We start from the raw sequence: 12,472 nt of genomic DNA on the forward strand, positions 1-12,472 counted from the left end.
TTAAAAATTAGGGAAACTTTAAACTCGCTGATGAAAATGTCAAATCACTGTGGTGAGTCCGGTCAGAACCCCTAAGAAACCAGAGTCGGTTGATTCAATCTGCACTTGCTGTTCAGTCTTTATTTTGCCGTAAAGGTGTGGTTCTACAAGRTATAAATAATAATACAACATCAGTGTCTGATGAATAAATGACTGAAATAACACACTTACTTAACTAACTGCACCAATAAAGGTTACACAATCATTCTTTMTAATTAAACACGACACAAAACCACGTTGTGTAGCTCAAGTGCGCACGTGAACGAAGCATGCAATCAATTAACGCTAAAACTTAAATATTCAGATACATAAACAATATTCTTAACTTYCTAACATCACTTACTTGTATTCCACGCACACACATCGRAAATAAAAKGTAACAACAGCAAAAGGCAACTCAAACTACTCAAATGTTATCGGTAACTCGACTCCTTCCTTTTCTTCCTTTTCTTCTCTCCTTCTTTCCATCTGCGTGCTGATCCACAGGTGCTCTAAGCTCCGCCCCCCTTAAAGAGCCTCAGCTCTTAGGCAGCCTTTTTCACAATGTTTTCATTGGGATTTCATCTGACAGACCAACACAAACAAGTGTGTTATTCATCGTTAAGTGAAAGAAAAGAGAGATGGTTTAAAAAATGTTTTATTTAAAATAAAATCAGAACGGTGTCATCTGTATTTCAGCTCTTGTGGGTCATCATCACTTTGTAGAACCACCTTTCTGGTTTGACTGGAATATTCTAATACATGACTATTGGTACGGTCCAAACCTTTCCACTGCAGCTCTATCTTTGGTGTCCCGGCCAAAACTCAAATTCTTTTGCAGCACCTAACAGATTTCCTTGCATTATTACCCTATATTTAGCTCCGTCCATCTTCTCAATAATTGAGGAAAGCTTCTTAGTCTTTGCTGAAATCAAGTATTCTCACAGTGTAAAGCCTCTACCACCCTGTTCAGGATCAAATGTAGTTTTATTTTCCCCATATTCTGTGATCTATAAGAAGGCTAAGAAGTTTCATACTCATCTCATCCAACCCCAGCAGTTTCTTCTATCAGTTTGTCCCTATATGTCTTTTAGCGAACTGTAAACATCACTTCTTGCGTTTTTTTTTTTTTTTTCAGATTTGACAATGACTCTCTTTTTATCACCCTTTCATAAAGGCCAGATTTGAGAAACACCAAGCGACTAACAGTAGTCTTGTCAACACATTTTGCTACCTGAGCTGCGGATCTCTGCAGCTTCTCCAGAGACGCCATGGTGCTTCATGGAAAGGGCTAATGTTGGTGATGGTCTGCTCAATGAGATGCCAAGGAGTTATACAGTGTAATGTTGCCACTACAAATGCTTCATCATTTATTAGATGACTTCCAGTGACAAGTGATTGTACTAAATTAAAAGTGGCAATGTCAACGCATAGGGAGCCAAATAGAACTGAATGTCAGCCTTTTCACATTTTTAACTGTAAAAACATGTTGAATAACATTTATTTTTACTTGTACTGTGCAATTATGCTATAATTTGTGATGGTCTTTCAGCTAAATTCAAAATAAGATGAATTTAAGTGTGTGGTTGTATTTTGACAAAGTATGGGAAGAGTGTCAGGGGTATGAATACTTTTGCATGAAGTCAAACCACAAATATGTCAAAATATTTAAGTGCTGACATGCAATCTCATTCACCCTAACCCAATATTCAGCACTTATTCCGTCCTCGTCCTCAGGAACTTTCCATTGGTACTGAGCTACAGCCAAGTTTCCTTCCAGCCATTCAATGAGCATAAAGACGTCCCTTGTACAGACTCTGTGCTATGGCTACGTTTTTACTGGAGGAAAAACCATGAGTAGAGGCGGAGGATTACTGGAAACTACTGGCAGACTTGCCAACCTACCAACCAGTGGAGAGGGAAACACCGGCACAGCCCTGCCCTGCCCAGTGGGAATTGGACCTGACTAATGGCTCCAACCTGCACTTTATTTCCTGTACTGCTATAAAAAAAATATGATGTCTTTAGTTTTTTTCTCTCCAAAGATAATTTCCCCTAGCCAGCAAATGCAATGATCTGCAGCTCTACCTTTAACCCATTTCTCATAAAAAGCCAATTATGCTCTGAACTCTATCCATCACCTTAACTCTAACTGAACCATTTTTGGTCTGGTGAGAGGGAAAGTTTCAACAAGGAATGCTGAAGGCCAGACTTGGGTTAATAGCAGTCTGGAGAAGAGGAGGTCCTACAACAAGAAAAGGACACAGGAAAACCATTAAAATACCTGCCAATCTGACGTGGAGCGCCTCTTGCTACTTCACCAGGAGACTTTGCAAGTTCTGACACAAACTCAGCCTTGAGGCAGCTGCAGCCCACGCCGCCTTCAACCTCATTTTCCAGAGCTGAAGGAGCCTCTGTAGGAACCAGGCACCAGTGTCCCACAGCCAAAGTGAAAGTGGACGCAGGCATGGGCATTGTGACGTAATAGTTCCAGGTCAGGAAATCTAAAGATGTACAATAAACAAAAATATCCAGTTACAAAGTGTAAAAGATCTAATGTAAACTATATGAACATTTGCTCATTTTATCATTTTTTTAATACATGTTCAGTTCAGATTTTGCTACCTGTTTTCAATCATCTGCCATCATTCAAAAATATTAAATGATACACATTAAGGGATGTGAATAGTTTGTGATGATGGAAAAAAAATCTATATTTTTTCCAGGTAGGTGCATGTTTTATCTTGAAATTTCAGGTTGTAAAACATACTCAGCGTTGAAAAGTCTGTTTAAGTCACTAGCAGTTCTTCACTAACACTACGAGTTCTTCAACTGCTTTTAACAACTAAATCTAAATCTGTGAAGACTTGTTGATTTTATTGGGAGCAGTCATGGTTATGCTGTCTTACAGCTGCTGGGAAGAAGGATCTGCAGGATTACGCAGATCCAAACAACTTCAACAAATACTTTTGCAAGAGACTGCAAGGAGTGACATATTTCACCACATAATTAAACATTTCAGATTATTAAGATGAGTTTGACTTCTCCTGGGTCTCAAAGCTTACGTGTGTCCCCGTCCTCCGCTGGAACAGCCTCCTCCTCCCCGCTCATCAACACCACACAGTCACTGGGGGCCCGTACCCTCGCCTGCCACGTTGACATGGCAACAGGAGGCTCCTGGCAGGGGAAGAGGGCCCGGTTGTTGATGGGAGAGCCGGCGGTGTAAACACACTCCCTGGAAGGGTAAACAAAGGTAAATTATAAACAAACCTCCTTTCAGGACAACAAAACTCACACGAGCAATGAAAACCTCCCGTCGCTGAAGAAGATAGTTTGTAAACTGCCTGAGGTGTTTTTTTTTGTTTGTGAATTAATGAATGAGTAATATCATCTTCAACATGGCTGTGTATATTTGAATGTGATTTAAGAAGCACAGAAGCAAACCTGTTGTCCTGGTCCTTGGTCCACCTCACTGAGCCTCCCAGTGTTCTTGTCATGTAGTAGATCCTAATAATACGGGGGAAGCCCTGCGAAGTTGTAACCCCCATTTTTTTCACCTGCAAACTCCAGTGATCTGTGTGAAAGTGAAGCGAGTTGCCCTTCTGGACGCCAGGGCTCCGGCTGCACAGTGAAAAGAGCCGATGCTTTTCCTTCCATCGGGAAGAGGGCATGGAGAAAAGGTGCTGAATAAAACCTGCTTGTGAGTCCACTGAAATATCTTCAGATGCAGCCGTCAGGGGGAAACCCAATGCTGCAGATACAGAATCAGTGTCCACCTCTTCCACCTTTGACACTTCAAGGTCACAGCAGTCCAGCACTAAGGTGAAATCCTCAACATTGGAGCTCTGAAATAAATCTGAACCCTGAGTGTCACTTCCAAACTTTGTACCTTCCTCATGGGGTTCCTGCCTTGCACCAACTCCCGTTTCAGGTCCAATATCAGCCTTAGCTTTAGCCATCTCAGCAGAGCAAGGCTCAAGGAACAGAACAATACTACCACTGATGATCTTCTTGTCAAAACAAACGATTAGGTCCAATACGTAATGTCTGACAAGTATGTGGTTAGTATTGGCTCTGAGAGGAAGGTCATCTGTGTCCGGATTAAGCTCCCCATCTGGCTCCATGTCGCAGAAATTAGGACAAGGTGGAGCAGAAGTTGGCTAAATCAGAACATAAGAACACAGTGGGCATATTAAACTTCTGTTTTGTTACAATTTTTTTTGTCTACATCTCCAAATAATCCATCTCCTTTAAAACATTAAGTCTAAGAGTCATGTGATGCTTGATCCAGTCCCTTTTTCTATAACCAGATTTGACCAGTGATCTGCAGCTCAAATAGTGAAAAATGTGAAGTACTTTCTCACTGAAAAATGACCATTTTCCATCTATAAATGTATCGGCACCCAGAGTTATCTTTCATGAACTTTGCTTAGTAATAATTTGCTTTTTAAGAGTGCCCAAATACAGTCCTCAAGAGGTATTATCCTTTAACTTTTAGCTACATCTCTGCTCCAACACACCTGGAACAAATGAATGGATCATTACCAGGCCTCTCCTGAGTCAAATGACAGACTGATGAGGAGGTAATTCTGCCATTGGTTCAGATGTTTAAAAGAAGAGATGCATCTAAAGGTTCAAGGATAGTAGCTCTGCGCATATATATATATATAAAACAGACATTTACTACATAAAAAATTATCTCACCATCTTTGTTTTCTGTTAGATTTAAAACTACCAACTCTTTATTAAGGCACTTTTTTATTTTAATGAGTTCTGGAATAAAAATCTATTGCAAATATTGTTAGTATTTGCCATGCAATAGTATTATTATCCCCTAGATAGTGACTCCCAAACCTGGTACCCCTGCCCTGTATGTCTTAGATGTTTCTGTCCCAGAACACCTTATTCAAATTACAACAAAATCTTTCCCAAATGCCGCAGAAGCCTGTTAATCACCCATTCAATTAAGGCGGTTGTTGAAAGATAGGAAGCACCTAAAATATGCATAACAGGGGCACCGAACTTGACTAGGGGGCTGAATAAAAAATGCACACCACACCTTTCAAATTCTAATGTGAAAACGTTTCAAAAACTACGTTATCATTCGACCTCTACTTCTCGAAATACTTCTCTTTGGGTTTGTCAATGTCCGACAACAAAATCCCATTAAAAATGCATTAAAGATAGTGGCTGTAACGTGACGAGATATGTGAAAAAGTTCACAACAGCTTTATGTGGCTTATGTGCGGAAATAACAAATAAAAACGAAACACGCTACCTTGTTAGGGGTTGTACAAAATCACAAGAAAATACTTCTTTGTCAGCATTACGGCTAAAACAGTAACTGCATATGATGTGTTATTGTTGTGTGGAGACTAAACAGTGAAGTTACCTGCTGATAAAAAGCTAACTTTACATCACAAACCGGTCATTTGTCGCATAAGTGCACAGAACTAGAACTATTGCGACTCTAAAGCTTTATTCGCTCCCCCTCTAGATAAGAGTGCACAGCAATAACTTGCAAACAACTGCTAACATACCGCAGAGAATAACAAGAAAGCGCTTATCGTTCAAGACTTCTACTGCCGAGCAGTCAAACCTGTCGAAGTCCAGCAGTGATGTCGTCACCATAAAGCGACAACAGCAGATTTTGTAGTTCCACGGCACAAGTCTCGTCTTGTAGCACTTCAAGGACACCCAAAGACATAAAATCGCATCTAAATCATTCAAATCTCAAAAGAAATCTTGTTTTAACATCTTCATTTGTTCGTAGTCCATCAGGTCAGTATTTTTATTTTTAATTGGGAAATAATCAGTTGAAACAAAAAACTAAAATCAATGACAGATTCATAAGAGTTTGGATAGGTAATATAATTATATTTCTGTGTCTAGCTTCTGACAGCTTTCACATATTTTCCACAAATACAAAATCCCACTGATTGTCCAACTAACAACTACAAACGTCCCGAGATCTGACAATAATATGCACTTATGTGCTACAGGCTGCAATCATTAAATAAAAATAAATATATATATATATATTAAAAATTGTTTTTGCTATCAATAGCCAATATTTATTAAATGATTGAAACTAAGCAAATTGGCAATCAACTTGATACACTAAAAAAATTTTTTACTGATGTATTTAGTAGTAGGTCATGCTCCTTTTAATACTACACAAACATTTGATCTAGAGTAATTTTTAGTGCAGAACTCAAAGTGCTTTTATACCAACAAAGAAACGGGACATTATAGAAAGAAAATAAATATGCATATGTTAAATTTATTAACTTTCTGCATAAGGATTGTGCTTTACAGAGGTTCCTAACTTAGTAAAACAAACGGTATGAACAAATACACAACAAATTTGAATGCCACAAATATATCTTACAACACACATTTAGATTAGTTCAAAAATAGAAATGCACTTTAATACTTAGTTGATACAGCAAGTTCCATGACTTTGTTTTACTAAACCATTAAAAAAAATCTAACAGCTAATAAATACAATCAACTGAGCAATGATAATGTATTTAAAATGTATTTCCATTTATGAAAAATAAACACATTTACATTAAATACATTGTGACCTAGAACATAAAACTAACAGGTTGAGCAGTCATGTATGTAAATAAGATTAGCAAAATTTCCTGTTCAAAAGCAGGTATTGCAAATCTTTACTGAAAAAGTATTTCAGCATAGCCTGTGCTGGTTGGATTTTCAAAAATATTGCAATTCTTCTGAAGTTTCTCATGCAAGATACAAAGAAATGCTTTAAATTTGGCACTGGAACTGCTATATACACAAAAAAATTGCTATCAAATAAAATGCATAACACTTTTTAATTTTTGTAAGTGAAACTATATACAAAAAAAGTGGCATTTATGCATCTGCGAGCTGCAGTTTAGACCTCAGAGAGGATTTCCTGCTCCTGTTTGTTCGTTAAATGCTGAATGCCCAGAAGTAAGGAAGCAAGACAAGGATACAAGCAAACGCAGAAATTTGTACATGTTTCTCCAGTGCATAATCCATCCAGTTCAAATAATTGCTGCTTAAACTAAAAAATGTCATGCATAGAAACCCAGAGGTTCTGTAGCGCCAACCAGAACTGTTGATCAGTCAAACTCTTTTATTCTGTGCCATATGTAAATCAGCATGTTCATTCAGAGATGTACATACATACAGGACACAATCATTAGCAGAATATACATAGTATGAACACTGGGTCAGTAAAAGAACTTTGCTGACCAGGAGAAAATGTTTGCAGCATTATCAGGACTTGATTTTACAGTGAAATATTTAAAAAGCTACACTTTGCTAAGGATAACCATTTACCCTTTTTTCTGTGCTCTGTTCTTATACAGCATACATAACATTACAAAAGTGGTCATGCATGTATGCACAATGCTGAATTTACAAAAAAAAGGATAATAAAAGTTGAGTCCTCCATGTTGACACGCCTTTTTCGTCAGATACTTTCCGAGGTGTCACCAGCAGTTCTTTTCAGCTCATCTTCTTTTATGCCTTAGACTTTGTGACAGTTTCCCTCTCCTTTCTGCAGCACCGCCCAACAAGCTGAGGCATCTCAGGAGTTTTCCTCCAGAGTTCTGCGGAAACTGAGACGTTTGAAAGAGTCCCTGGACAATGGATCAGAAAAGACATAAAAAATGAATACAACAAGGAATAATATTAGTAAGGATTACAAAGTAAAGCAAATATAATGGGATTTGTAAAGATGTGCAATATCAGTTCATAGAAAGGCCATATTAATATCCATTTCTTGCAAAAGGTTTATTTTATTATTTTGAAAATGTCCTTACTTTAACTTCTCTAAATACAGCCAGAGGGAAAAATGAGGAATCACATGTTTATCAGGAGAATATTCTAATTTTAGCACATTTAAACCAGGCAGTTTGCTTAGAGAAACCGTCTCATAGATGCTGTTTAATGACATGTGCAGAAACCAACCTGAATTTTAGTGAAAGATCTACTAAGCTCATGATGATCAACTCTAAAAATACCTAATGAGTGGCAGTCTTTACTGAAGCTGTGCTTGAAAGTAATTTGGTATTGACGCAGAATCTCAACAAGTTGGGATTATTGGTGAAAATACATTATACTCTTGAAATAAAATGTCTCCCTTTATTCCCTTGTAACAATAAATAAATAAAATAAAATAATAAAAACACCTGCTTGACTCACCTGTTCTCCAGCCGAGGCCTGACGATGGGTTTGTAAAGCTCGGGAATCTTTCTCTCCAACATGGGCCTCAGGTTTTCTCTCAGGCGGTTGTAGTTCTTCTTCAGCTCCTGCTGGTACTCCTTCTGGTCTGATGTGATTAAGTGCTTATTCTTCTCAACAGCCTCACCACACCTACAAGACAGAGACCAAAACAATGCGAGACAGCTGTCATAAGCAAAATTTGGTTCCACAGCATGAAATGAAAAACACAGTTCATTCGCTACTGCATTTTTTTTTATATATATATATATATATATATATATATATATATACAATAACTTTAAAGCTAAAAGGAACTCCAGAAGTAATCCTGAGCAGCCGATCTATTCATAATCCCCTCTCTCCCACTCAAACCTTCAAGAATAACTGCAGTGTTCCATGCTAACAATGTCCTGTAACTACTTGACATAAATCTGAGTCCTTTCCACACCAGATCTCTAAATGGGTTTCCAGTTTATTAGACTCTTGGGAATTTCCATATGTTGATTGGATTCCTTCCAAGTACTCCTGCTGAAATGTGAAACAGACCGCGCATGACCCAGAGCAAAGTTAAACAGAGCAGAGGAAAAACAACTAACCAACAAATAAAACATTCTGGCCTCCCTCATGTGCTAGAAAAAGGACAAAGCCTTGTTATGAAGGAAAGCACTAAAAGGATCTGGAGCAGAGAGGGAGTGTGGTTTCTCTCCACAGTGCTCTATCACGACATGTCTAACGGCCAACATACAGAGCCCGATGTAGGAAATAAGAAAGAAGGCGCTGATTGCAAACACATGTCTGTGTTTATCTCTTAGCTTTTAATGAAGGTAATATGGAAACTCTAGGGTTGCGTAAGAATGTTCAGTAAAAGCGGTAATGATGGTAGAGTCACAAAACATCTGCTGGTGTTTGACTGACTGACTGACTAAACAACGTTCCATCTGATGAACATTTTAGATATTTGGCATCACTCTGCCAGTAAATCAAAAGATAAGGATGGTCTTTTACAGTAAGATCTGCTTGCACAAGTTCAGGCATCATCCTTGTATTTTCCTAGGCGACATAAAAAAATTTTTAAAAAAATCTCCAGCACTGTAAGCACACAATCAAAATCAAGATGGAGGACAAGTGCATTTGAAAAGTATTTATACTCCATCAACTTGTTTTCATTTAAATTTGTACCTATTCATCTACGCAAAACGGCTTCAGCCCAGTCAGACTGAATACACAGTGTGCGTTTTCAAGTCATGCTACAAATCTTACGAGGATCTGGACTTTGACTGGGCAGTTTTAGTATTTGCACATATTTTGAAGACAACTATTTGATTCGGGGTGTATGTGGAGGGTTCATGCCCTGCTGCAAGGTGATCTGTTGCCCCAGTCTGAAGTCTTTTGAAGCTTCCTACAAGGTTTTGCTCCTGAGCTGCTGCATATTCGGCCTCTTGGCTGCTTCTTATTAATGCTCTCCCAGATTGGGATTCTGGGATCATTTATGATGCTTTATTTGTTCACAAATGTTGCATACACCGAAGAATTCGAACCCTTCAAAAAATAAAAGCGCTACTCATACCGAGATCAAATTGCACCCAGCAGGGCTTGATTTACTAATCATAGTGATGGCAATTATTTTTTTTAAGTCTATAGCATTAGGTCTGAAAGAAAAGCAATTTTGTTGCATTATGCGTCAAACATCATCCTCCAGCTTAATAGCTTAATGCCAAAGGCAGTTTACAAACTAGTCACAGCAACACAAAGCTCGAGACAGGCAGGCCCATACTCATTAATCAATCAACCCCCCTCTAAAAACCCCGTTGTTTAAGTCCTAATCTCTACAATTATGTATTTTACAAGAGCAGGTTCGAACAAGTTTATGCTATTAAGAGGCACAGAGGAGAAGAAGTGAAGCAGCTTTTGACTTTTTAATGGGAAACAAAAAACATGTTGCCTTTGCTTATTAGCTAAGGGAAAAATGCTACTTTCTGGATCATAGTGGGCATGTGATTATCTACCAGTTTCATTTAAAAGTTTGTTTTTTTTGTTTGCATACACTTGTAATTTAAATACAACTTATAATTTAAAAGTATTTTTATACCTAAAGGTTGTTTTATAACTCAGAACCATTTGGAGATTTCACATACAGTTTATCCGATACAGAACCGATCACTGTGCGATGGACGGACATTTTGTTTAAGGTGCAACACATTAAATCTATTGGGAAGTAAAAGTAATACAACAAAACTAAGAGCAGCTTTTTGTTGTTGTTGAAGATTAGGACACTAATCACATGCTGTCTTGTTTGAATTTGGATCTAAAATAGAAAAATAAACCTTTCTGAAATTAGTGTAAATATTTGCCAACCTGCTTGTAGCAATCAAGGCAGCTGGATGCAACATGTTGGTTAGAAAAATGTAAACCATCTTTTGGAAACAAATCACACATGCACAGGAGATGAGTGGCCAGAAACACAAACATGAAGACACCCGTGCACAAACATCCACAGTGTCGCTCTGACACCAGCAGGAAGGTTAAGATTTCATTTAGGATATACACAATATAGGAAAACTACATTTTAACAAAATTTGAAATAATCTGAACAAAACCAGAACCCTTCAGAGACGATGAAACCTCTGGCAAAGATGTGTAAAAAGTCTTACAATATATCATTTTTTACTTCAGCAGTATAATCTCACACTGAACAGTTTTAAGAATCCAGCCTTGACTTTCAGAAACCTTCACCAGGGGAGGAGTTCAGCCTCTGTTTATAGTCACTGTTCAAAATTTGAGAGATCTTGGCATTTGAAAAGGCACATGTGTGTCTATTAAAGATATGTAACTTTAGAAGATCTTGTGATTGTGATAATATTGGTGAATACTGCAATGACGATAATCACAAAATATGCGTTTTTTCTTCCTTCCCCTCATTCTTCTCTATGTTTCCATCACTCCCTGACCTTCAGCATTTTGGGAAATATCATTTGTGTCCAGTGTGATCATCTGTTCTTGTGAAAATGTATATAGTACATTAGCATGAAGACTTGAAGTATATTACTGGATGAATATACCAGCCAACAAATATTGCACTCTAAACAATCCTTTGAAATATGAATATTGTGCAACTGAAGTTGCCATGATGATATATTTGCAATACATTGAACAGCTATAGTGTGCAAAACAAAACTGAGACAAACAAGGCTGGATGAGAAACATCCCGTGTTAATTCTTAACATGAGATTTATTTTACAGTTGTCCTCTAATAAAGACACGATGCTTCAAATGCATTAGTGTGAGATTTTACTGCTACAGTAAAGGCCTTTTTATTGTAGATGACTGGCACTTTGACCCAAATTTAAATTTGCATTTAGAAAGCGGGATTAAAATGTAATTGTCAATTTATATTCTTTAACTATAACTTGATTTAATTTAGAAAACCCTTAGTCTCCTGCATTTACATAATGTAAGCAATAAGACCATGCAATGTCTAGGGAGGATTTTTACTTTCTTCAGGTTGTCACAAAAAAAAAAAAATATATATATATATATATATTTTATTTCCTTTATTTAACCAGGTAAACCCCGTTGAGATGCAGCTCTCATTTTCAAGAGGGACCTGTGAAAACAGCCCCTGGGATATTGTCATTTCTACAAAGAGACTTTCTTTTAAGTTTGATTCTTTTCCATTTTTTATTCTTGTCAGCTGCTGCCATTAACCAAAAACACTAAACAGACTGACTGGAGAAATGAAAAAGGGCTCATAAACTTCCATCACTCACCTAAAAAGCATCTACATGTGGTAAATGATCTGTGCTTGCAAATGACCTGTACCAAGTCCAGAGGAGCCCAAAGCACGTCACACTACATCCAGTCATTCGCACACTGGTGGTGGTAAGTACAGTATGTTTATGCTTCCTTTTTCAATTTTGCATGAATCTGTTGTGGTGTGCATCATAAGGTGGTGATCATTTGCTCCCGTCTTACCTCATTATAAACTCTTTGAAACACAGGCGCAGTTTATTGTGGTGACGGAAGAGCTTGGGGTCTGCCGGGATCTCATTCAGGAAGACCTGGGCCACCTCCAGCGGGCCCTGCAGCGTGGGCGGAGAGGGTGAGAGTGGAGGGAAGGAACAAAACACAAAGGGACACAGTTAGAGAGGGAGGAAGAAAGAGAAAGGAAAACACGGCAGAGGAAGGAATGAGAGGAAGTGCTTGGGAGCATATGAACAAAAGAAGGGATGAG

At 38.0% G+C, this 12,472-nt stretch overlaps 2 protein-coding genes across 12 annotated transcripts in view; both read right to left on the reverse strand.

Annotated features, from left to right (window-relative positions):
• aopep (aminopeptidase O (putative)) overlaps positions 1-5,649 on the reverse strand; it is a 109,013-nt gene extending 103,364 nt beyond the window's left edge. For 3 of the 8 annotated variants that reach the window (XM_017306883.1, XM_017306885.1, XM_017306884.1), the window contains exons 1-4: positions 5,559-5,649; positions 3,463-4,178; positions 3,084-3,253; positions 2,303-2,522 (exon numbers count right to left, since the gene is read on the reverse strand). In XM_017306883.1, coding sequence (XP_017162372.1) covers positions 2,303-2,522; positions 3,084-3,253; positions 3,463-4,142 — 1,070 coding nt within the window. In that variant the 5' untranslated portion in view covers positions 4,143-4,178; positions 5,559-5,649. Of the gene's footprint in view, positions 1-2,302; positions 2,523-3,083; positions 3,254-3,462; positions 4,179-5,410 lie in introns of all 8 variants that reach the window. The other 5 variants (XR_001776945.1, XM_017306882.1, XM_017306881.1 and 2 more) reach the window with 3 other exon arrangements.
• Positions 5,650-6,281: 632 nt separating this feature from the next.
• Positions 6,282-12,472, reverse strand: part of dock8 (dedicator of cytokinesis 8) — a 58,883-nt gene continuing 52,692 nt past the window's right edge. For all 4 annotated transcript variants that reach the window (XM_008418357.2, XM_008418358.2, XM_008418359.2 and 1 more), the window contains 3 exons: positions 12,214-12,320; positions 8,221-8,391; positions 6,282-7,655 (listed from right to left, as the gene is read on the reverse strand). In XM_008418357.2, the coding sequence (XP_008416579.1) occupies positions 7,604-7,655; positions 8,221-8,391; positions 12,214-12,320 (330 nt within the window). In that variant the 3' untranslated portion in view covers positions 6,282-7,603. The remainder of the gene's footprint in view (positions 7,656-8,220; positions 8,392-12,213; positions 12,321-12,472) is intronic.

This window comes from Poecilia reticulata, linkage group LG9 (assembly GCF_000633615.1).
Source record: "Poecilia reticulata strain Guanapo linkage group LG9, Guppy_female_1.0+MT, whole genome shotgun sequence".
Classification (NCBI taxonomy): domain Eukaryota; kingdom Metazoa; phylum Chordata; class Actinopteri; order Cyprinodontiformes; family Poeciliidae; genus Poecilia; species Poecilia reticulata.